The 23,346-nt window shown below is 36.6% G+C and overlaps 4 protein-coding genes across 9 annotated transcripts; 1 reads left to right on the top strand and 3 right to left on the bottom strand.

Moving 5' to 3' along the window:
- Positions 835-6,331, bottom strand: LOC109727387 (nuclear/nucleolar GTPase 2). 4 transcript variants are annotated; one of them, XR_002220762.1, is made up of 13 exons: positions 5,992-6,331; positions 5,417-5,550; positions 5,023-5,152; positions 4,699-4,862; positions 3,938-4,039; positions 3,697-3,801; positions 3,477-3,605; positions 3,178-3,318; positions 2,939-3,039; positions 2,603-2,660; positions 1,818-2,119; positions 1,653-1,725; positions 835-1,381 (listed from the first exon to the last, which is right to left on the bottom strand). XR_002220762.1 is itself a non-coding variant. In XM_020257501.1 (12 exons), exons 1-11 carry the CDS (start codon positions 6,227-6,229, stop codon positions 1,820-1,822), a joined length of 1,602 nt encoding a protein of 533 aa, XP_020113090.1. In that variant the 5' UTR covers positions 6,230-6,331; the 3' UTR covers positions 835-1,379; positions 1,803-1,819. The 4 variants fall into 4 exon arrangements, 3 of the variants coding, with proteins under 3 accessions (XP_020113090.1, XP_020113091.1, XP_020113092.1); XM_020257501.1 differs by lacking the exon at positions 1,653-1,725 and having other exon boundaries at positions 835-1,379; positions 1,803-2,119; XM_020257502.1 differs by lacking the exon at positions 1,653-1,725.
- On the top strand, positions 7,411-10,565 carry LOC109727003. The gene is made up of 5 exons (XM_020256850.1): positions 7,411-7,587; positions 7,770-7,823; positions 8,791-8,894; positions 9,484-9,522; positions 10,048-10,565. Exons 1-5 carry the CDS (start codon positions 7,512-7,514, stop codon positions 10,180-10,182), a joined length of 408 nt encoding a protein of 135 aa, XP_020112439.1. The 5' UTR covers positions 7,411-7,511; the 3' UTR covers positions 10,183-10,565.
- LOC109727538 (RNA polymerase II transcription factor B subunit 2) lies at positions 10,873-17,406 on the bottom strand. Of its 3 annotated transcripts, none has more exons than XM_020257678.1 (15): positions 17,089-17,405; positions 16,474-16,641; positions 16,115-16,183; positions 15,524-15,617; positions 14,836-14,936; positions 13,998-14,043; positions 13,862-13,921; positions 13,690-13,758; positions 13,271-13,354; positions 13,107-13,190; positions 12,336-12,421; positions 12,074-12,164; positions 11,784-11,864; positions 11,616-11,690; positions 10,890-11,515 (listed from the first exon to the last, which is right to left on the bottom strand). In XM_020257678.1, the coding sequence occupies exons 1-15, from the start codon at positions 17,199-17,201 to the stop codon at positions 11,378-11,380; spliced, it is 1,359 nt and encodes a 452-aa protein (XP_020113267.1). In that variant the 5' UTR covers positions 17,202-17,405; the 3' UTR covers positions 10,890-11,377. The 3 variants fall into 3 exon arrangements, with proteins under 3 accessions (XP_020113268.1, XP_020113267.1, XP_020113269.1); XM_020257680.1 differs by having other exon boundaries at positions 16,485-16,641; XM_020257679.1 differs by lacking the exon at positions 16,115-16,183 and having other exon boundaries at positions 10,873-11,515; positions 17,089-17,406.
- Positions 18,961-22,017, bottom strand: LOC109727528. The gene is made up of 5 exons (XM_020257670.1): positions 21,700-22,017; positions 21,063-21,213; positions 20,919-20,985; positions 20,618-20,852; positions 18,961-19,580 (listed from the first exon to the last, which is right to left on the bottom strand). Exons 1-5 carry the CDS (start codon positions 21,777-21,779, stop codon positions 19,370-19,372), a joined length of 744 nt encoding a protein of 247 aa, XP_020113259.1. The 5' UTR covers positions 21,780-22,017; the 3' UTR covers positions 18,961-19,369.

Below are 23,346 nucleotides of genomic sequence, written 5' to 3'. Positions count from 1 at the left end.
TCTTGGGTTGTCGACTTGGGTTTCGTAACAATGGAAACTAAGGACTCAAAACCATCGACCATGCCAACCTTATCATCATTATAATTAAAACCCTAACCCTAATCGAACTAAGTTGCTGTCACGGCCCACCAGACTGGGAGATACAACTAACTACCAAATCACGGCAAATATGAAGTCACGTAAGATTTTGTGAACTATTCCTAATCTGGCAAAGCGTGTTGGCTACGGATACCTACTAACAGTATCAGTTGGCTCTGTCCTGCGTAATAGCTGGACCCAGTTCGCATGTGACGAGGCCTAGTATTAAAGAGGAATGGTGGTTTAGATTATGTTTAGGCGCATTTTCCTTGAAGGTGCAATTTTGACTCTTTGTAGTACTACTTTTCTATCGTTTCAATGTTGAGGGACCTATTGGCCGCTTTAAAATAGCTTGAAGTTCCATAGACTTACAAATTTTGATGGGCATCAACTGATTGTGGCCAAATAAATTGATAATTTTAACAAGCTGATTTATAATCCTATCAAATTCACTAGTTTAAACTATGTTATGTTATAGGAAATAAAATTGAAATTAACTAACTGCTAGTAGCTAATTAATCATAAAATTTAATAAAAGTTATTAACTGTTAAAACTCGAGTATAAAAAGTAGGAGTTAAATAGGTTTAATAAATTTTTTTAAAAAAATCAAAATGGCCTTTAGTTGAGAAGGAAAAAGAAGATAGAAAGCCGTCGAAAAGCTTAATTATAAAAACGCTCTTATATATCTTCCTGCATAAAACATTTAAACAATATCAACCTTGCATAAAAAAAAAAAAAACAATTTCAAAATGGAATTTTATAATTAAGAGGTCCAGTGAAAGGTTTTATTGAAGAACATCTCACGGAGGAGATCATCCCAGGTGAAAAGGGTATAGCAATTCGACAACATAGAGAGATTAATCAGAGAGTTTTTTCTCTTTTTTTTTTCCCTAGTTTATGTCAAAATTAATAGGCTACTCTTGAATTAAGAAAATGTCAAAATAAGATCAAAATGATTTTACCATGGGGAAATACTACGAAGCACGAGCAAAAGATACCTTAATCTCTAATTATAAACTTTTTGTCGCCTCAAGGAAAGATTCAGACGAACGCCGGAACAGGAAGAGCCTCCATTTATCTCAACACAATAATACAAAAATAGGTAGGGATGTGAGCTTTCTCTATTCTGTGCCAATATTATCTCGTACTCCTTAATTACCATTTGTGCTGAGAATCCATATAAAACTCCACTGTCTCGCAACCACTCTTCATTTGATTGCTTAAACCTGCCCTCGGCGATGAATCATGCTCTGTCGTTTGCCTCTACTCAGGATCTTGTAGAAATACTAGTTCTCGCCTTTCCTAAAGCAAGAGCAATAAGTTGAGGTTAAGAGTGATACTGAACATATCTTAGTTAAGTAATCATGTAGAAATGAGAACAAGTCATGTTGTAAAACAGGACGGGAGTAAGCGGACAATGTTTCGGCTTTATATTATAATCACAAAGGGTACTATGAGCATGTATTTCTCTAAGATTCAGGCAATTTGGTTCTATTTAGGTTTCCATTATCTAACACGCATCTTTTCAAAAAGAAAAAAAAAAGGTAATATGCAGAAATTCTCCCTTGAATACCTTGAGATGCGAAGAAACACACTCATAACCAAAACGCGGGGAAAACACTCTTGTGATAAGCAAATCCTGGAGACTATTGACAGGGGCATTTTGCGACTCAATGATACATACAAGGGATTTTCTGCATTTTAGCTGAGAGGAAAAAACTAACCGTAATATTCTAACCTTCACTGAGCGTTATCTTCAACCTGCTCTAGATTTGCATTCTCTCTCTCATCATCACCGAAGTCCTTGTGAGCAGGAACATGCATGAGCTGCTGGGATGAGATAATACCCGCAATGGCTTTCATGGCAGCAGCAGTCCGATCGGTGCTTATCGTCGGCTCTTCATTTTTCTCGATTAACTTAGAATCCTCGGGCAGGTTTTCTTCGTCTTGTTGCGGTGGGAAGACAAAAAAAGGAATTTTACCCCTTTGCCAGTCATGGAGGACCATCTTTGCTGCAGTCATAAGATCCGGCTCGCCTCCCTTAGAAGAAAACATAGCAGGTTTAGCATTCTACCACAAGTTTAAAAGGAGAAGAAACAAAGAAATGGATTTATGTTTAGTGTTAAGAGGTAGATATTAGTTCATCGGGAAGTTGATGAGGGTAACAAGTTACTATGGGGACATAAGCCAATAGGGCATAGAACAGCCGTATAAATTAATAGCGGCAAAGTGAAAGGAGAGGATGCTGCATTAAGCTGGAATATTTAATTTCTCTGGGAACTACACAGAAATTATGCTTCCAAGGAAGAATCTTCTCATAAGTTTACCAGGAAAAGTTGGCAGTAGGATCAAAGATGGCCTTCTATCAACATCTATGCACATGGAACGTATATACAAGGGAAATAGCTCATAATTGTATCTCAAAGAAAACATATTTGTCTGGCACCAATGTGACAATAATACAACACCAAATACTAGTATAAACAATCTGCTTCCGTGTTGGACATCGAAGATGGATCATACCTTCAGGAGTTTGCCAGTGGACTTGGACAGCTGGACCAGGAAATCATTCTCATCAACCCTAAAAGGTAACAAAAGGAATTAGTGTCACATAATAGAATATCATCTTGAAGAAAATTTATGAAATAATTTCACTAAACAGGTCGATTAATGGCGGAGAAGGGCGTTTAAAGGACACAAACCAAAAATACACAGCAAAAAGCTTTAGAAATACAAAGACCAGATGATGTGACTACTTGCTGCAACAACTTGCTGCTGTGTATTGTACTAGGAGTGACGCGCGCTACAAGAAAGCAAAAAACTTTTAATTTGAATGCAGTAACCAACGAGAGAACATACCACTCTTCAATTTTGTATGCTCTTTGCAGATGCTCCTTTTTTACACGTTTCAGGACTTCTCCAATATGTTCAGAAGCATCTTCCAAGTTTGTCACACGTACCTAACCATTAAGCAACAATAAACCTTCACAAATGCCGACTTCAAAAAAATCATGTAGTTTCAACATGCTGATATGTAGAAGTTTCACTATGTACATGCATATGCTAATGATTAAGATGCAAAAGTAGGATATACATACCACACCCTTAAGAACTATATCTGTTTCTGAGTCATTGTTTTGGTAGACTACTCCAGGGCAGTCAATTAAAAAGATCCTTTTAGTAAGAGTGATATACTGCCACACTTTAGTCTCTCCTGGAATTGGCGCCACTTTGCAGACCTTTAAAAGCAATGACATGATATGAGAATCAGCACAATATTCAGACAATTAGCGCTCCACAAAAGAAAGTTAAGAATTAGCTAGAACTCATATATAGCCATCTCAGAAAGCATTATGAGTAAAGCTTTTCATATACAAAACAGAGAAGCGAAAATTACACTTTTTGAGCGTAATGTATTAATAACTGACGACTTCCCAACATTAGGATATCCAACAAATCCCACAGATATGGCTTGCTTGTCACTCTTCAAGCGAGCAAATTGTCTCAACACTGATAGAAGAGACCCCTGACATGCATAAAAAAGCACAAAAAAATTATAAGCGTCATGATAGCAAACATTGAACAAAAACAAGCAAGTTGAAAATTGCGTACTAGACCTTGCCAAAAGAATTATTTATGCTGGCATGAAATGCTAGAGTAGGGTACTCCTTTGATAAGACCCGCAGCCATCCTTTTGTCACCCATGCAGGAACTAGATCACACTTCATATGAGAAATAGCAAAAGAAACAAACTAACAATCAGATTTTAACTTCAGTAAAGAAAAAAAAAAAAAAAGCAAAGAAACCAAATGGATCTTGCTCAAAACAGAAAATTAACAGTATTACAGGGAACCATACCTTATTTAGTAAAAGAATCATGTGTTTGTGCGTGCAATGCTCCTTTAAGTGCTTCTCTAAGTGGTGGCATCTAGTACCTTGTGGATCTCTAGCATCTAGAACCTGCACATGACAAAAAGATGTAAATAAGCTGATAAAGGTGCTTTCTATCATACTGAAAAAATAAAAATATTGTAAATAATAATATATGGGCCTCCCTAAATCAATTTAATGCACTTCATGTAGGGTTTTGGAAGGACAAAAATATACTTCAAATGCATCCAGGTTTGTTTAGGTATAATAGAAAGACCACGCCCTCAGCTATAGGCCATTTCGAGAAGCTTAAACCTTGTTTAATCTGATTGGTACCCGGTGAACTTTTGTTCTTTTTTTAAAAATTTAATTTAAGCTTTCAGCTATATGGGGGCATCAGCTATTGGCCATCGCCTTGTAATGGAATCCACAAATCCAGGAAATCAGGGCGATTGGAGCCTTTATCTGTTGACGAATACCCTTTTTGAATTTCCTCAAATCAAATTGAATGAAAGCTTAACAAGTGTGAACCAAAAAAAAAGTTCAGGGAATCTATTTCATAATGGCCTATTCTTGAGGGTTTTCCATACTTAGTATGGTTAAAAAAAGCGCCACACAATGCATAAACATCTATAACAAAATGCATGCACCATGTTAATATATTCTTTCATATTAGCAGATACCGAAAGACTAATTATTTTCATCAGTACATAAACATACAGCAGAAAAGATACAAATTAGAAGTTAACCTGTACAACTACATCTGAAGAATCAACAACTTTGTAAAGTTCACCCCATATTCGCTTGCTCTGCCCCTTTTCGAACATTGTATGCCGAACTAGGTCTCGTAAACCATCTTCCTCTTCCTCCCCCTTAGATAGGTTTGCAGCAGCAGATTTTTGCTCAAATGCATCTACACGGTATCAATCAGCAAGCATTAAAAAATATATTTGCTTGGTTCTGCTATTTCAAATTGAAACAGAGGTAATGAAATTATAATACAGTAAGACTATACCTTGAGAGACATCTACTTTTTTAACCAAAGAATCATAATCAATACAGTAAGACTATACCTTGAGAGACATCTGCTTTTTTAACCAAAGAATCATAATCAGATGCCAAGAGCTTAGGGCGCTTCCTCTTCCTCTTCGGCCCAAATGCATGGTCGAAAGGCTCAGTATCAAGAAGATGCGCCTTGGCTTGCTGTTTCACATATTTATAAGGGAAAAAACAAAACTTAGTATCTCACCAAAACTATTGCAACATTTAATATGATCACAAGAAAACTAGAAGGAATTTTGAAGAAAAAAATTAGAAACTGTGTCTCTAAGGGATAATGAAAACGTCAGCAAGATAAATTAATCTGCCGCTAAATTCACCTTTCTGTTAGATAACCAATCGCTAGAAACAGAGTGTAAAGTATAATCCATGACTTGCAAGTGGAGTTCATAATCAAAGCATAGCTACCTTTTGATGATCATTTAGAAGCGACAGGGGCAGCTTCCTCTCCTTCAGTATGACATTGTAATTATTTGAAAGACGGCTCTGAAGCTCCTCCCTGAAGAACTCAAGCTCTTTCTGGTTCACAACTCGCGTGTTCCCTACAGCCCAAACATTTGATCAGATGCCGCAGGAACCATAGAACAACTCTTGCACAGCATGATAAATAACATACCCTTATCTTCTTAAGTAATAAGAACACTCTGCTAAATAAATAAGAACAACAGAAATGTAGAGAACAATAGTCCAACAAATTATAAACTCTGAAACGCAACAAATATAGTAATTTTGTGGACGATCTTCATCTCAAGTTGCATCCTCAACTACTTATTTTAAAAGTGAATTACATATACACATGCTTTCGAAACTGATTTAAGAGCTATATGACAATAGAAAGCTTCAAATAATCATGCTAGGCGAGCAAAATGAAGCATCGTCAACATAATTTTAACCCTAGTTCACTCCAAATTCCTACTATATAGCATAAAATCGAGAGAATCACAGCATGCGAATAGATTGGGAGATAGCAGAGAATTGCGCACCGAACCAGCGCCGATCGGGCTCGATGCGGGTGTTGGGGAGCTCCTTGGATTGGAGATCGTGCTTCAACACCTTCCCCTTGCGATCGCGCTTCGGCCTCGTGTTGTACATCTTGAGCCGCCGCACCGTGGCCGCGGAGCGGACTCCCTTGTCGCCTCCGCCATTGCTGCGGTTCACGTCGAGCGAGTGCTTCGGCTTCCCCGAGACGTTGACCTGCTTCTCCTTCTTCTTCTTCACCATGGCTAGGGTTTTGAAGAAACGGAAAAGGCGAGGGTTTTGGGGAGCGGAGGGGAAGGGGATGCGATGCGAAGAGGTGGAACTAGGGTTTGGAAGAGGCGGTTATACAAGCCGCATCTTGTAAAGCTTGGGTCAAATGCCTGGACGGTCCCTCTAGTATTCCGATATTGCAATTTGGTATCTGAACTTTTCTTTACTTAGAGCCCTTGGTCTAGATCCTTAAAAAAAAGTAAGTGCTTTATATTTAATTTATTTTATTTTGGAGAATTACTCTATATATCTATATCTGTAATATTATTACCAGAGTGAGTTTTTTTCTCTTTTTTTTCAAAAATGCCATTGACTTATATAATATAATGTCAATAATTTTCTAATAATATCATACTATTTGTTATTGGGAAAACTTCTATTTATTATTTTTTAAAGTTTGATATTACATAATAATTTTAAACCGTTGAATTTTATCCAACAATAAAAAAATAAAGTATATGTTATTTTTGGATGATATTTCACTACTATTATGATAAGCAAAATATTTTGTATAATAAGTTGCATATTAACTTTTCTAAAAATTTCTACGGTATCATATCTTGCATTCTTGCCTATTTATAAAATGTCATTTACTTATAATATAATGTTGATCTCCTCCTAACAGTAATCAATCATTTGTTATTTGATAAATATATTTATCAAATACCCATTAAATATTTTTATATTTTTGAAAATTTGATATTATATAATAATAATTTTAAAATGTTGGATCTTATCCGGAAATCAAAAAATAAACTATTTATCATTTTTTTAATAAGTAATTCAATGTTCACTCCTTAATATTTTGATATATAAAATTTATTTTAAAAAATAAATAAGACACAAAACGAGGCCTTATTTTCCCTTGGTACTCTTCAATCGAATTTTTAGCGTGAACTAAAAAGTTTCTTTTTAAAAAAAATCCAAGTGCGCCAAATTCTCGTTAGTTAGTAAGCTGCTGCTTTTATTTCACTAACAACTTAAAGGACTTATTAGTAAACAATAGCACCATGGTATTGCAATATTTACAAATTCGTAACATTTTCAGTGACTAAGGTGTAAAAACGCTCTTCTATTTAAGAGGCGGACTCTGCGCACATCATCCTCGGACGCGTTCCATTTCATCCTCTCTCTCTCTCTCTCTCTCTCTCTCTCTCTCCTCTCCTCTCCTCTCCTCTCTCTCCTCCTTCCGATCGATTACGAACCACCGCGGCGGCGGCGACGCGGCGGAGACGGAGGCGGCGGTGGCGGCGCCATGTTCCCGAAGGACTGGGCGCCGCCGTGCGGGAGCTGCTGCACCAAGAAGTACTCCGCTCTCCTCCAGATCCCCTGTTCGTATCCCTCTCCCTCTCTCTCTCTACACATCTCTAGATCGATTTTGGGGAATCGATTGTTCTTGGAGTAGTAACAATGGCAAGGATCAATGTGATCGCCTATTCTGTTTTGTTCGATTAAGGTTGTATGTGGGATGCGTGCGGAATGTTGAGTTGATCCTGAGTATGTAACTTTGCAGGGAGAGTTTTCTGCAAGAAAGGGTGCGATGCGGATGCTGAGACTTGGGAGGAATGTAAGCATCATCTTTATTCTGCTCTTGTAATTTCTTATTAATGTGAGGCTAGGCTTGTTAATGTTGATCCTGTGTTGAAGCCTATCAGTTTGAAATATTGTTGAAGATGATATGATGAGTATATTTTGGAAGAGATTAGGGTTCTTGATAGGTTTTGTTATATGCTTCTTGTACTTAGTACAAAATGTTGGCCTGATTTGGTTATATGTACTTTGCGCCATGTTGCGTATTGCTGTGGTTAGAATTTACGTTAGGTGTTCGAGAAAATGACTTGCTGAATCGAGAACCGTTATAATCATGAAATGATTTTAGAAGCATCATACAACATATGCAACTTGATGATTACGACTCATTTACAACCTTGGGCTAATGTTCTTTGTGCAAATAGTATGTTTTCCTTAGTGCTATGGTTGGAATGAATGCTTCAAGTGTTTCACAGTATGACTTCCTAAATCAAGAACTTATGTCAACATCAAATGAATGTAGATGAACTAATATAATGCCGCACAACACAGCAAGATGATGATCAATGTTGATTTATATTGGGCATTTCTGGTAGGTTTACCTCTTTCTTATTCAGTTCATCGTAAAAGTTATCAAGGTTGAAAATACACATGCTTTGCGCATTGCCATCAGAAGTAGAGTTTCATCTAATTGATGCCGACAGACTTAAAATCGATATTCTGTATTGGTAAATATAGCTTAGCAAAAGCTGCGAAGTTTTTTTTTTCCCTCTCTTCTCTTTGAAATTTAGACACATTGCATTCCATGCATGGAACTAATGATGATATATCAAGTGGTAGAAAATACCAGTTCAACCTATATCTTGTTTCTTGCCCTCCAAAAGTAATCCTTTATTTTATGATTTTGGCATTAGTAAGAGTATAACAGTATTCTTATACCTTGGAGGCACATGTTATATTAATTTTTGTTGCTTGTAACATCTGGTTGCTTCTTTACTCTTCAGGTGTGGAAGAGTGCAACGAGATATGCTATAAAGATCCAGTTCTGAAGGATCACGAATGGAGTGCATACATTGATAGGTCCCCTGGCGAAGACAGTTACTCTTTGGTGAGTCTTGTAGACTCTATTTCTGTACTTTATTGCTCATAACTAATTATATTAATGCACATCATCGGTAAGATATTGGCAAAACTAACCTCTTTACTTGCTGGATTTCTCTTACTTTCTTTTCTCAAACAATCTTTGGTAATGGATAGCTTCTTACCAACTGATCTCTTCTTACTAAAGTTTTGAAACTTGAAATATTTGTTTAATATACTCAATTTATGATATGTATCCAACATACTATCAAGCTTTACTCTATTAATAATTGGAGCTAACTCAGTCCATGAGAAAATGGACAGGATTAGCAGGGGCATATTTACTGCAGTAAGGAACAAATGCCGTAGAACGTGAGAGTAAATTAAATCAGGAAATCACATTGACTGAATCAAAGTGGTTTCTTTTCTGTGGTTGAATGGGAGACAGTTAAGCTATTTTGGTACAAACTTGTATGATCATTCCTACATTTTGCAACTCACATTGGTAACAACCAGGAAGCTGTGATTGCCTATATGAGAGACATCTTACAATGACAAAATTGTCGTGATCATACTACTACTACATTGTCATTTTAACTATTTTCTTATTTACGCAGGAATGTTTTCGTGCTTGTGTTTCTGGCTGTGGTTTCAAGGTTAGTACTTATGGAAGTTTAGTTTATTTTCCCTTCCATTCATTGTCAAATGGATATTCGCTATTAAGTAACAGAATTTGTCTTGCAAATATAAGATGTAGAATATACTATGAAGAAATCAAAAAGCATTTAAACATTGGTCCTATTTTTACTGTTTTAGGTCTTTCCTGCAATGTGTTTATTACTTTTGAAGAGTATGCAACACGAGATTTACCTTGTAAAAACCCAGCTTTAGTGTATGTTGTAAATTGAAAAATCTCTGCTGTTGGGTGTTAGCTACCCAAATGGTATTTCTTTTGCCATGATTCATGTTTTTATTATTGTCCGAACTAGCTGTGCTTCTTTAACTAAGTGGTATTGAGTTCAGCTACGACTTTGATTACTTTACAGTTCTCTTTTGATAGTTGGGAACCTGAATGTCTTAATTATACGCAGAATGTTGTCTAGGGTCTAGCTGTGTTACTTTTGAAGCTCTCTCATGTTTAAGTTTTGATTGATCGTGCTCGTTTTCCTTATCTACTGCAGTTTGATATCCCTAAAACGGAAGTTGAGGCTGTCAAACCAAACAGGCCTCCCAAGCCTGCCCCGGTGAGGAAAGAACCACCCCAGCGTGCGAATCTCATCACGACCCCTGACGACCTGCCTACTACATCGGCATAGGACTAACATAATAACTGTTACAGCATATACGTTCATTGATGGAAGCTCGCTGGGTGGTGCTATCTCTTTCACTAAACAGTTTTTTTTGTTTTTTTTCCTCGACAGTATGCACACCCATAATGGCTTGTATTTTTGCCTGAGCTCTTCCTCATTTTGCCTAACTTGAGTTTATACCATTCCGCGACGAAGGGATTCTAGATTTGCGGCACTCGTAGAGAATAAGCAGACTCGAGGCTTATGTGAGTTCTGTTGACTGTTGTGAGATTTCCTTTTTTGTTTTTTGGTTTAGTAGATCATTGTAATGCCTCTGCCGTCAATGTAGCTTTTGACATAAAAAAGCGATTGTTTTTCAATGCTAGTACCTTTTCATTGTTGAATGTTGATAGATCTTTCATGATATATAGATGAAATTTTAAGCCTGGGTACGTCCTTTTTAAGTTATTTCCTTCAACACTTATCTTTCTAACTACCATATTGCAGGGAAGTAACTGATTTTATTTCTCTAACTTTAGGTCTTTTAAATACATTTGTATCAAAAAGGGAGTTTTGTTCAGAACTGTTCTTTTGAATGATCTTGTTGGGCATTTCAAGCTAAGCGCACTCAAAAGTAACCATGAGCAGGTAAATGCAGCAAGGTAGGAGAATATTGTGGTGGCCCAAAAACCGGTTGACACTTGAATGGTCCTTGAATTCAACATAAGAAATAATATTTTGCAACATAAATCAATAAATCATTGTAATGTAAATTATCATATGACAACTTGACAATAGGTCAAAACAGAGTAGATTACTAAAAACACACATTCTCCTACTCCAATTACCAAATTGTCCTGAAGACTTATGCAGAACAAATCATAGAATACAACAGAAGATTACACAATATTTTACTTTTCCGACCGCCTATTGGCATCATTATATAGGCGGAATAAACAATCGGAATTTTTGTTGCAGTGAATACCTCATTTGCCTAACTTAACTACATATCTGATGCAAACCTTTCGTTGTTATGTTCCGTGAGCACGTTGCAACATCATCCAAAACTTTGGTGGTGAAGTTTGCAGAAAGCGGCTCTGCAACTTCAACTTTGCAAATTCTTCCGAGGGCTTCAGAGGTAAACTGGCTTCCTGAGCTAGATGTATTTCTTTCTTCTCAGGAAAAGCTTCATTTAAACTGACAAAGAAGAAAACTGACTGGTCTACTGTTTCGGACGACGGAGGAAGTCCCGCATTTGCTGGTGGAATTCTCCTCGGACTATAAGCCTCATCTTCTTCGAGTCCTCCCACAGCAAACAGTTATATTCTCTTGCAAAATCACAACATGCTTCAAAGAGATCCTACGTAAAGAAATAATCTACGTAAGTCGAGAGTCGATAAAAAATGGAAGATAAAATTAACCTACATTTGGTATCCAAACAAGAGATCTCATGATATTACCTTTGAAGGAAAATCTTCATAGAGATGGGATGGGATCATCTCAACTCTATTTCGATCTGTCTCCCATAACCTTATCTGAAGTAGTGTATTTATTTTTGCAATTACCCGCCATAATAAAAAGAAGAAAGAGAGGAAAAAGTTGACACTGTTGAGAGAGTGTTTGATTACCTGATCAGTAACATTCTCTGGAACTGTAGGTATTTTTTCTGCAACTCTAGGATGAGCATTCTGCTGAAGGAATGAGACTATCTGAAAAGGTGCAGCTTAATTAAGTCCTTAAGAGGACAAAGATTATTTTTTTTGAAAAAAAAATCTAATTTCAACAACGTACAGCAACATATACGCTAAAAACATGTGTAAGTCATAGACTAAACATCAGTTAATGACAAACTAATGCACACAACACATTGGTTACGGGCAGAAATATAAAAGAAGTCCAAAAAACCAGTTTCTCGTACCTGTTCTGCAGTAATACCATTTTCAAAAGCATTATATAAGCTTTCTTTAGTGATAGCTCCAACTATGAGATTTGGAAGCTGATATTCGATCCTGTGATACATTAACAAGAAGAAACATTCACTAATGACAGGACAAACTGTAAAATATTCTTAATAAGAACAAGATAATACCACTGAATGCAGCGAGAAACACTTTCCAAATAATATAACAACATAGAACGGAAAAATGTTTCAAAAACTGTCTGATGTAAAGCTCATATACCTTGAAAAGAGGCGTAAAATCTCAGAGTGTAACCTAGATGTAGAGTAAGCATACATTCTGAAGTTTGTTTCAACTACCACAAATCCCTGGGAAAGGAAAGATATCGAAAATTGGTTAATGATGAATCATTGCAAATTTATAGATACCAAGTTTAACCAACGAAGATATCACGTATTGCATATAGTAGTTTAAAATCTTTAGATGACTAAAAGTAATGTTTCCCATCTATCAGAACTCCATGTCCTGCAAGACGTCCCGCAAGTAGACAAAAGCTTTGCCCATCAGTTTGATTTCGATCTTCATTTGCACTTTGTGGCCAGCTTCTTATCTTTACAAATTTTCCTATCTAAAAGATATGATAGTTTTACTTCCCACACATACTCTCTCCTACGATTAAATCTTTGCAAAAAAAAATTCTAATTACATGCTTAACTTTCTTAGTCACAATTTTCACATAATTCTAAAACTTACTTTAGCCCCAATTTGACCAACCTTTTGTTTGTGTTCAGAGATCTATCCTCGCATTCTCAAGTTTATCAGAGCATTGATAGAACTCATTCCAAAATCTTTTCAGTTACTACTATTGAATACAGAGCTGTTGTTTGTAGACAACAACAGCCCTAAATACAAAACTAACAAGCAGAAAACTTGAGCATCCGAACTAATATATGGTGAAGAATTGCCTCAAGATATTAGATATTTTTGTCCACACAATAACAAAAACATTCTTAAATTGTGTTCAAGAATAGAAGCAAGATAATAAATTAATACCTCCTTGCGTGACGACGAATCTGTTAAGCTCACAGAAAGATTCGTAGCCAATTTAGTAGGTATGAACCAACTTTCCTTTCTTCCCTATAATATAAGAATGTTAGGACTTCAACACAAAAGTGCCTTAATTGACCAAGAAAAGTGACAAGAAGTTTAACTTTCACCTGCTGAAGTTTGACCAATCCCAAGTCAGCAAGGTCCTTGATAGCATTTCTTTGAACATCCGTGAGGGTATTCAAGTTATAAGCCTAGAGTATGAGAGCGAACAATCATTAGTATATTGATGAAAAGTACAAAGTATTAATTATGCAAAACTGCAATTAAACATAGTAGTATAACTTGACTAATTATCGCCAAGAACATAAAAGAACTTGCAATTAGCACAGCATAATACTGCGACAAGTAGCAGCTGTAATACAAACTCATCAACATAGGTTATATAAGGCAACCTTCAAAGGTTACCGTTCCTAGAAATTGATTAGACTATAGCCCCGACCAAAAAAATCAAGACATAACAATAAGAAAGTCACATAAACAGCTCATTAAAAACTAAAATATTGATGAACTTTGCATATAATACTACCTCTCCCAAAGTATGAAAACTAAGCTCGAGTAAAAATGATATCAAATCTGTCGGGTCCACTCCACGATCCTGCACCATGTGGGAAGAAAATTTAAACAACTAGAAGCCCACATAAATAAAGACATTAGTGATACTGACAATCCAAACTAATAAGAGTGTACATTAGTTATACCTCTGATGTTGAGATATATTCTCTTATTATGTACCAAAGTTGCGCATTGGTGTCCATGAGCTGTTTACAAAAGGAATATACATGAAAGGCTCAAAACATGAGGCTTAATTTACAAATAATCTTGAGTGACACGCACAAGGAACTGGAAGCCATTCTCGGTTAACTTGGGAGCCTCATTTTCCCTGCAACACACAAGGACTTTTTAGCACACAAGAGTACAGCTGCCTCTGTTTTGTTCATGTGGTTTTACAGCTTGATAGGTTTAACATAAAATCTTTCACACAGACACACATGTGCAAATCTTTCACACAGACACACATGCGCGCACACACACACACACACACACACAAAGACACCCATACATACTGTCATAGACGTATCCACATATCCACCAACCAACAGACATCTTTCTGTGCCTAGTAATAAAAACAAATGTGCATACATACAGACATAGGCATCTATTGGGCAAACATAGACATGGACGGCTTAAATTTTCTGGGGAATTTAGTTGTTTCTGAATAGGCAAAACCACGTATGGACAGCTCAAAATTTTTGGGTAACTTAGTTGTTTCTGAGTAGACAAAACCACATGATTGACATATAAATTCAAATCGTCCATTGTTCATTGTGATTTAGAGCATTCATGATGTGATCAAATAAGGAACCAAAGCAATGAAGAGAGATGCCCCCTTACATCAATTGATAATTAAACCAATAATTTCGGAATAATGTAACAAAAGAGTTCTCTTGATTATTGGTCTAGGTCTAGCAAAAATTACTTAAATTGATACTCATGACAGAGCGAATATTTTAAACAAGACAGTAACAGGAAATACTTGGTTGTTATCTACAAACAGTTTTAGCCGTGCGGGTATGTATACATAATTGCACTTCTTGTAATACTATCATCTAACAGAAGCAGCATGATACAGAACATGTGACAGTCAAAGCGAGGTAAGTCTCTAAACCAGAACCTTGAACTCAAAAGGCCTCGCTGGAACACTCTCATCGTGGATGAGCTGAAGCTTGTCAACCTTTCTGCTTGAGATGAGTTTATAAGTTGTAGCAAGAAGCACTGGATTTGCCAGAAAACCAGTCACAATTTACTATAAATAGGTAACGGAAATTTATAAGGGGAGATATTTTATCAAGGTAAAATCATATAGACCTTTCCTAAACGATAGCACATCTTAAAATGTATACCTTGACTTTATAATTTTGACTTTACAACCTAAAGTTTTAGTGTATTCGATTTACTATCTTCTCTTTGGAACTTATTAGTACTTTTCACATTTTTTTTTAATGGAATATTCTGCAATCTAACAGAGTATTCTCTTACTTGATGGAATATTCTACATTTTTATTTGAGAGAAACATTAACTTGTAACAGAATTTGATGGAATTTTCTATAATCAAATGTAATGAAATGTTAGTAGCAAAACCAAAATTTCCAAGTTGAGATGTCCATTTCAAAGTAGGCTAAAGTCTGGATAAAGTTTGTACACTTTTACCATTTCTCAAACCAGAAAAGGAGGATTAAGAAACAAAAAAAATTATCAATCACTAAAATGAGGATTTAGAAACAAAAATTTAACAATACAAAGAGCTTACACGGAACAGACTAAAGAACAAACCAAAAGCACACCATGACAGTATCGTTACCTCCCATTGTTGATGTGCATAGACCTCTAGATCCTCCAGCGTAGGCAACCTCACAGTGACATTTGGAGGCATTGGCTCTCTTGGTAGAGTTCCACTGCACTTAAAAAACACACTATACAATTATAACATGTTCCCAGTTTAGAAATAGAATCCAAATATCGGTTAGAAGCATAACTGCACAAAGGTATTTACATTGTTAAGCACCAGGTACATTGAATGCAGATTTTATAGATAATCAAATAAGACCTATCCATCTTATCCATCTTATCTACAATAAAAATGGTCAGAAGTTTATTGGAGTCTCATAGACGACCGTATTACCATCAACGACTAGACAACTTGAGAGGCAAGCTCATCTGTATAGACATTAGTACATAATTGTTTCAGTTAAACAGAGTTGAACACAATGAAATATCCTCTTGGAATAGAACTAATACAAAATTTTCTGAAATATGTCTTTAGCGTAATGTAATTTTTGTGCAGGAAATGTTCAATATGGCCATTCAGCTTTACTGATGTGTTAAGTGAGAACTACAAAAAATTAGTCGTTTCCGGCAATAGAGACTTGGAATATTGAGCACGAATACTTACCCATGCGTCAAGTACTGCTGCAAATTCTTCTGAAACTTTGGGTTCATCCTATAACTAGTCTCCTTTTTCCTGTTAGTGAAATAAACGAGATATACTAAGGAAAAGACAATTTCCTTTTTGATGCAGAGAAAACTGCCCTAATAGATCAAATTTATAGCTACTCTAATTGCTTATGTAACGTCAAGAAATTTTAAAAGACATAAAAGAAACGGTACAACAAAAGTGTAAAAGCAGGAATAAAGCAAATTCAGGTGCAAATACTTGCGAACCCAAGAAAACAAAAGATCATCGAACACAAACGGTGAAGCAAACATAAAATACAATAGATAGTATGGGCAAAAGAACATGTGAGGAGGTACCTCTCGCTTACTTCGTGAATAACTCGAAGCTGAAGCAACCTATCAATCGCCACTTTGTGCTTGGATAATCCATCTGCGAGCACCCATTCTTCCATCGACTTTGCCGTTACAGGAAAGTCAATAAACAGCATTTGCAAAACATACTTCTTAGCCAAAGGTGGCAAGGATCTACAATTAAAAAAGAATTAAAAAAAAAAATCAAACTTTCTCTGAGAAATTGAGCTAATTAATACTCTTTAGCATTCAAGTTTAACAATGTAATGAGTGGAAACTAGATAATCATAGTTCAAATCAACAGATGCGCCTATACCAGCATAAAAAGCTTTTGCCAGTATAAGAAAAGGATGAAAAATGAGAACGTAAAGCGGGGTCACGACTTGTACAAATTGGATAATCAAGCGCCACTTGAAATATAGGAGAATTAAATCAATTCCTCGTTTAATCCACGAAAACTACCCAACAAAACCAAATTTTAAATCGATTCCTCATTTAATCCACGAAACCTACCCAACAAATCCAAATTTAGGAACAAGTTGATCGATCACGAGACACTTGAACAGTGGATCCAAGGGAGAGAGAGAGAGAGAGAGAGAGAGAGAGAGAGAGAGAGGGAACCTGAGAACGGCTTCGCAGATGAAGACGCTGTCGTAAAGCTTGTCGAGCTTGGCGGCGGGGAGCGCCGCCACCAAGTCCATGAAGTTCTTCGGGACGATCCGCACCTGCGGCATCTTTACCTCCTCCCCCTCCTCCTCCTCCTCCTCCTCCTCCGGGCCTCGTTAATGGCGGATGACGACGACGAGGGCGTGGACGATCGAGGAGGAGGAGGAAGAGCACCGGCACTCCGCGAGGGTGGGGTTTTATCGGGGAGAGGAGGAGAAAGAGCAGAGGCCAGAGAGAGGGGAGGAGAAGGTTAAAACTCAAAAGAAATCGAACGAGTCTCGCTTGTTGCCTCAATAATTTATAGGCTCGGTTTTAATTAGTAAGCCGAATTTGGCCCACTTAGTATTGGGTTAATGGGGGCCATTAGTATTGTGCTCAGTATCTATTTACTATATACTAAAGTAGAATCCTGGGTGATTACTTCGTATAAAACTGACACGTGGCACCTTCTAGACTTGCCACGTGTCATCTTCAAATATAGTATATAGTAAATAAATTAGAAAATAATTANTATATTATCTTGAACACCAACATCTATATATTTTTGAATCTTAAAAGTGACAGTAGGGAAATAATATACGTGTGCCTACTCTAATTTGTGTCAAATATGAAAGTTTAGTTAATCTCATTATAAACTTAAATATTAATGTCATTTGTAATTTTTCATATCAATTTTAGTTATCATTTTGTTTTGCACACCAATATGTAAATGTAAATTATTTTGCACATCAATTCATAGATAATAGAGCATGGTTGAATTTTACTTTTTACTTGAGTATTTACTTTCGTCCATAATTTTTTTTCTCTAGCTTTTGTACTTTAATATGTACTATAAGTCTGATTGATAGTATTTTTTTTTATTTGTTAAAAGAATATAATATTAATTAGAATATTTTTTTTATCATTATGTAATAATTTTTATTATTTTATATTATTATATTAGCCGTGCAGCGCACGGGTGAAAAGCTAGTTATTACACTATTATTACTAAACAAAATAGAATTGGAGTAAAAAACTCCTATGAAGATATGTTTTTCTCTGTTTTGATGGTATGTTGATAACAAAATAGTCTTGGTACCTAGAATAAACCAACGACATTAAACCTCTTATAATACTTTTCATGTGTTCCTGGACGATGCGCGAGAATTTTGGACAAGAACTTTCAATCTAGCAGATGCGGAGAAAAGGAAAAAAGAATTGTCCTTACTGTCAGGTATATGGTGGGTAGTCTGGACCGAGAGAAACAACTTTATCTTCCAATCGAGAACCCCCAATCCATGAAGACTCACTCGCTGGCTCGCGTGAAACTTTACCTAAGCAACTGGAGTAATTTCTGCTAATCAGAAACTTTACCTAAGCAACTGGAGAAATTTCTGCTAATCAGAAACTGCTGCTGACCTAAGACAGTCACAATCCGCCAACATCTTTTTTGTTTATTTGATTTATTTTTCGTGCTTCTTCTTTTACTTTATCCTTTTCTTCCTTTTTGGGCTGCCTTTTTTCTCTTCTTTTGAAAGCATTAGCTGCTTTTATTTTATAAGCTTAGTTCATTTCACTTAATAAATAAAGCAAATAGCTAGCTACCTACCTTGTTCTCAAACCCAAAAAAAAAAAAAAAACCCTTTTCATGCGTTAGAACAAATTGTTATTGTTTTCTTTTTTTCTATTTTTCTAACCTTGATTCGAGTTTTCGAAAACAACCCCAATTCCCTTTTTATTCATGTCCCTGAACAAATCACTATCGTTCCGAAACCACAGCCGAATCGAAAGAGCATCAAGCAGCAAAGACAAAAAGAAAAAAAAGATCAAAAAAGGCGAGTTCGCGCAGAAGCTGAAGAGTTGTAAACACCATGCTTGAAACCAAAATATTACAACCATCTACAACTCTGCCTCCATGCAGATGCTTTTAAATGATAGTTAAGTTCAACAGAAGCCTTAAACACATGAAATATCCTGAATTTAACTATATAATAATTACCCAATAGAAAGTTCAGCATGATGAGAAAGGTTTGGTTTTCCAATATACAGAACCAACTTACCACCTGTACAACTATTTACAAAAGCCGAGCACAATATTGCACCTTCCCTGCTAGAAGAGTCTCCTCAAAAGTCAAATAAGCTGCCTAAATATTAGCAGCAGCTCCAGAGGAACTTCCGCCAATCAGATAGCAGAAACTTGCTGAAAGAATTGTTTCTGAGTTACGACGAGGAGGAAGTCATATGATACTCGTTCCGGTCACTTTACATGAGAATCATAGGAATCCAATACAGAGTCTGGGATGACGACAGGGAGCTTGTCGATGTACATGAAGAGACGCCGCAGATTCTCCCTCGTCACTGTCGCCATGTCGATTATGTCTCTGCCATCAGTGAATATCCATAGATCGCCCGAGTTTACTCTCTTCAAGCTGTCGCGGCAGAACGGGCACGATTGCGACCGTGAACGCCTGCAGTTAAAAGGACGTTGTAACTTTAGTCAGAAATGTTAATGAGAAGGTTGATGCAATGGTGCAGGACTTAGGAAGTTGCGTATTTTTCTCAGTCGTTCTTGGTGCAGCCACAGCAAAAGGAGATCCTATTCAAGGCAAAACCTACAATTAATCGCACACGAGGAAATAGCATGTACAAAGCAAGTCAACATACTACAAGAAGGCATAATAGTCCATTATTAACACAGGTTTGCTACTGCTTGTTCTCGGGGCCGTTTTGAAGTAAAGGGAAATAGATGATAAACAGTGTGCTTGTACAGCCTATAATAATATATGCTTCACCCATACATCGCGTAAGTAAATGGTCTCCAGTATAACCATTACTTTCTTCACCAACACTGATACATAATTCATTCTAGAAGCCCTTCAGCTTCCATAAGAAAAGGCATTAATCCTGTGCGTGATAATAAGCTACTTTCGGCTCTGATTGCATATATGGATAAAATATATCTACATTACCACAAAGCACTGATAGAAGAGAATATAGTGCTTCTGACCCTTTTGGCTCAGGCTTATATTCCTAACTCTCAAAAGCAAGCAGTCATGCTTTAAAAAACAAGCAGAACGTACCAAGCCGGCCTTTCCAAGGCAGTCTATAATTTGAGAGAGTGATATCTCATATCCGACCCACTATCACTGAGTATGTTGAAAACAATACATAGCACAAGCAAATGCTTATCTCAAACTTTTCTTACATTTCAGAAAGTTGCTGAGCAGAATCATTTTTACATAAGCAAATTTAGATTGAAAGGGCTAAGTCAAGTAAATCCAACATCCAATGTTGAATATGCAAATAAGGAGCAGCATAGTATCAAAAGCACAAAAACAAATGCATCTATGTTCTCATTATAAGAGCATTATATTTATAGAATAACTTTACTAGAAATTACAACCTAGTTCACCATGAACCTTCCGATACTGCAATTTCAAGAAAATGGAACTAAAGGGTGTAATAGATTAGACAAGGAGAGAATGAGATGGATTGAAATTTCTACCACTCTCTGTAGCACTTCATGCACATAGCATGACTGCAGTTCGGGAGCACGACCCTGCTGTTCGTCTCCATGCAGATCCCACATTCATCCTCTCTCTCAACATCGATCTCCGAGAAATGCCACCTCTCATCCTCGTCTCTTCTTCGATACCTCTCGATACACACGGCCTTCTGCTTCTTATCCTCCATATCATTTATCCCTTTATGTAATTGCATCAGCGAGGGGAATATCACAGCTGCGAAAACTAACACCATAAGAACCTCAAACACAAATTGAATTCAACAGCGAAAATATAGTGTACCATAAAATTCCCTAATACTCGCTTTCCTTTCGTGGGTCGACATGGTGGTTGTTCCATCTACATAAACCTGCACGAAAAGGACACAGTGAGACTACAATGAAATTGCATTGCAACATCGAAATCAAAAACGAAGTAAAGATTTACTTTGTAAATTAGGATTCTCAACAGCCCGAGAGCCCCGGCAAGGCTACAATCAGTCCACTGCACCAGGAAAAGGAACAAGTGTGCGGCGGGGCTGTAGGACATCCGCATCTGAAGGCAAGCTCCATCATATTCTCTTGGGAAATCCGAAGCCCTAGAGCACCACAATTAGCAAAATTTTAATAAGTTAGAAGCACTACTATCTCAGGTGCAATTTCATACTGATGGAAAAAAAAAAATAATTTTAAGAGATTTATTCTGCAAATCACGCCAAATTTAGATTAGATTATCAGTTCATTACTACCTTTATGCTTCAAAATATAAAGTAAAAATTGAAAAAAGGAGAAATGTTGCATGAATTACTTTACGGAACCGAGAATTTCAAGGATCAACATATACTGAGACAAAATTGAACCTAGAGAGCTAACATTTAGTTCATAGACAACAAATTTACGAGCGATTTTTGTCGCTGTTTCCCTTTGAACAGAAATTAACGACTCCCAGCGATCAAAAACCACACTTCCCAACTCCCGATTACAGTAATTGCAATCCAGGAACTACCCGAGAAAAATTCAAATCATTTAAACAAAAAACAAAAAAAGGAAAACGAGCGATCCCTTCCGAGAAAGTGGGGACTCACAGGGAGTTCGCGTGCTGGATATCGGCTTCGAGGACCTTGAGGGAGTCCTTGAACGATTTGCGCATGGAAACGAAGAACATCTCCCGCTACGGAGCCGCAACTACTCATCAAGCGATCGATCGAAACCCTAAATCGCCGGGCTCCTCCCCCTCCCCCTCCCCCTCCCCCTTCCCCTCCCGTTCGGAAACCCTCGAAACCCTAGCTTCTGGATCCTTCTCGGAGCCCTAGGATCGCCCCCTCTTCGGTGCTTCCACAGTGGTTCGTTGCGTACAAAGGGAGGCGAGCCGTGACATGAACCCGCGGAAAAGAAGGGCTCCGTGGACGCCACGTGGCGGTGGCGCGCGTCAAAAAGTAGGCGACGCGGTTATTGTGCAGTAATAGTTTAATATAGTGAGGAGATGGAGTGAGAACAACACTATGGCCACGTGTACGTCGAAGACCATGTACCGCATTGTACGAGGGATGCTTAAGAGGATTGTTCCGTGCACCACGTGCACCCCGTAGACCGTGCATTTGAAACTCTTTTCACATACATCTCAAAATTAGAAGAAAAATAATATTTTTACTTCTAAAAAACGTGGCGTGGTATTTTTAATTAAAAAAGTCAATAAAATAGTGTAAAAATATAATCCTTGGATCAATAGAATTTAAGATTTATATTCATTTTTTTGGATGTACAGAAAGTATTGCTCAAATTAAAATTATAAATTATTCTGAATCAATTATTCAACCATTCAAAATTTTGATTTTACTATCTAATTTTTTAATTTATTTTATTCGAGTCAATCAATAGCACTTTAACTTCAAATTTTAAATGTGTCATTTATCTTTACAAATTTATTTAGTATATTTTATATAATTTTTACAACTATAAATTTATTTAAGCAAGTAATTAGCTTAAATTTTAAAATCAAAATATCATTAATTTTGTTTGAAAGATTGAATAGTACAATTAAAATTTTAGAAGTTAGATAGTCAACTCAAAATAGCTTATAATTTAGATAAATTCTATATTTTATATATCTAAAAAAACTAAATAATTAAAAATTTTGAAAGAAAAAAAATAGATATTAAAAGATTGCTAATGGGAAAAAAAAAATGGTGAAATAGAGACAGTTATTTCAAAAAAGCCCTTTTTGTTGAGGGGGTCTCCATATATTTCACCTCAAATAATATTAACATGGTGCATGATATATATACTGGTGTACCAGGTGCATATTGTTTCCTCTGTGACACTCTATGTGGGCCCGACAAAATAAGGGATTCTGATTGGTGGAAGGAGCGGGGAGTGGAGATGGGCGTCGAGGATTTTGGTTGTCGTGGAAATTTTCATTAGGTTGCGATTAAAACCCCATCTTATTCGCATTCATTAAAATCTCCACAGCAGATATTTAGCCCCAGAGAAGAGTGAAATAACGTAAATGCCACTGAGCGACGTGGATCAATCAGCGAACAGTTATGAAGATGGTTAAGTTGCGACTGAGGGGTAGTTTAGTCAATTTGAACAGCGATTAGATTTTTTGAATATGAATTTAAATTCAATCATTAAACAGTAAATAAGTTTTAATAAATTTATCTATTAATAGTAAAAAGTGAAAAAAAAAAAAAACGATTCTATTAGATAGGGATAATTATGTCTGTAAACTA

The sequence above is a fragment of the Ananas comosus genome, linkage group 22, assembly GCF_001540865.1.
Source record: "Ananas comosus cultivar F153 linkage group 22, ASM154086v1, whole genome shotgun sequence".
In the NCBI taxonomy this organism is placed as follows: domain Eukaryota; kingdom Viridiplantae; phylum Streptophyta; class Magnoliopsida; order Poales; family Bromeliaceae; genus Ananas; species Ananas comosus.
The sequence above is the reverse complement of the archived record's forward strand: the minus strand, read 5'-3'. Positions and strand labels throughout refer to the sequence as shown.

What these genes read in the sequence shown, in the direction of transcription:
- LOC109727387 (XM_020257501.1), bottom strand. Translation starts at nt 6,229, where the DNA reads ATGGTGAAGAAGAAGAAGGAGAAGCAGGTCAACGTCTCGGGGAAGCCG. An exon ending in TTCTAAATGATCATCAAAAG is followed by an intron (nt 5,153 to 5,416) that starts GTAGCTATGCTT and finishes TATGTGAAACAG; the next exon opens with CAAGCCAAGGCGCATCTTCT. An exon ending in TGATTCTTTTACTAAATAAG is followed by an intron (nt 3,802 to 3,937) that starts GTATGGTTCCCT and finishes TCTCATATGAAG; the next exon opens with TGTGATCTAGTTCCTGCATG.
- LOC109727003 (XM_020256850.1), top strand. Translation starts at nt 7,512, where the DNA reads ATGTTCCCGAAGGACTGGGCGCCGCCGTGCGGGAGCTGCTGCACCAAG. An exon ending in TGCTGAGACTTGGGAGGAAT is followed by an intron (nt 7,824 to 8,790) that starts GTAAGCATCATC and finishes TTTACTCTTCAG; the next exon opens with GTGTGGAAGAGTGCAACGAG. An exon ending in TTTCTGGCTGTGGTTTCAAG is followed by an intron (nt 9,523 to 10,047) that starts GTTAGTACTTAT and finishes TATCTACTGCAG; the next exon opens with TTTGATATCCCTAAAACGGA.
- LOC109727538 (XM_020257678.1), bottom strand. Translation starts at nt 17,201, where the DNA reads ATGCCGCAGGTGCGGATCGTCCCGAAGAACTTCATGGACTTGGTGGCG. An exon ending in CGAGGCCTTTTGAGTTCAAG is followed by an intron (nt 14,044 to 14,835) that starts GTTCTGGTTTAG and finishes TGTGTGTTGCAG; the next exon opens with GGAAAATGAGGCTCCCAAGT. An exon ending in GATTGGTCAAACTTCAGCAG is followed by an intron (nt 13,191 to 13,270) that starts GTGAAAGTTAAA and finishes CTTATATTATAG; the next exon opens with GGAAGAAAGGAAAGTTGGTT.
- LOC109727528 (XM_020257670.1), bottom strand. Translation starts at nt 21,779, where the DNA reads ATGTTCTTCGTTTCCATGCGCAAATCGTTCAAGGACTCCCTCAAGGTC. An exon ending in ATCCAGCACGCGAACTCCCT is followed by an intron (nt 21,214 to 21,699) that starts GTGAGTCCCCAC and finishes GTGGTGCTCTAG; the next exon opens with GGCTTCGGATTTCCCAAGAG. An exon ending in GAGTATTAGGGAATTTTATG is followed by an intron (nt 20,853 to 20,918) that starts GTACACTATATT and finishes TAGTTTTCGCAG; the next exon opens with CTGTGATATTCCCCTCGCTG.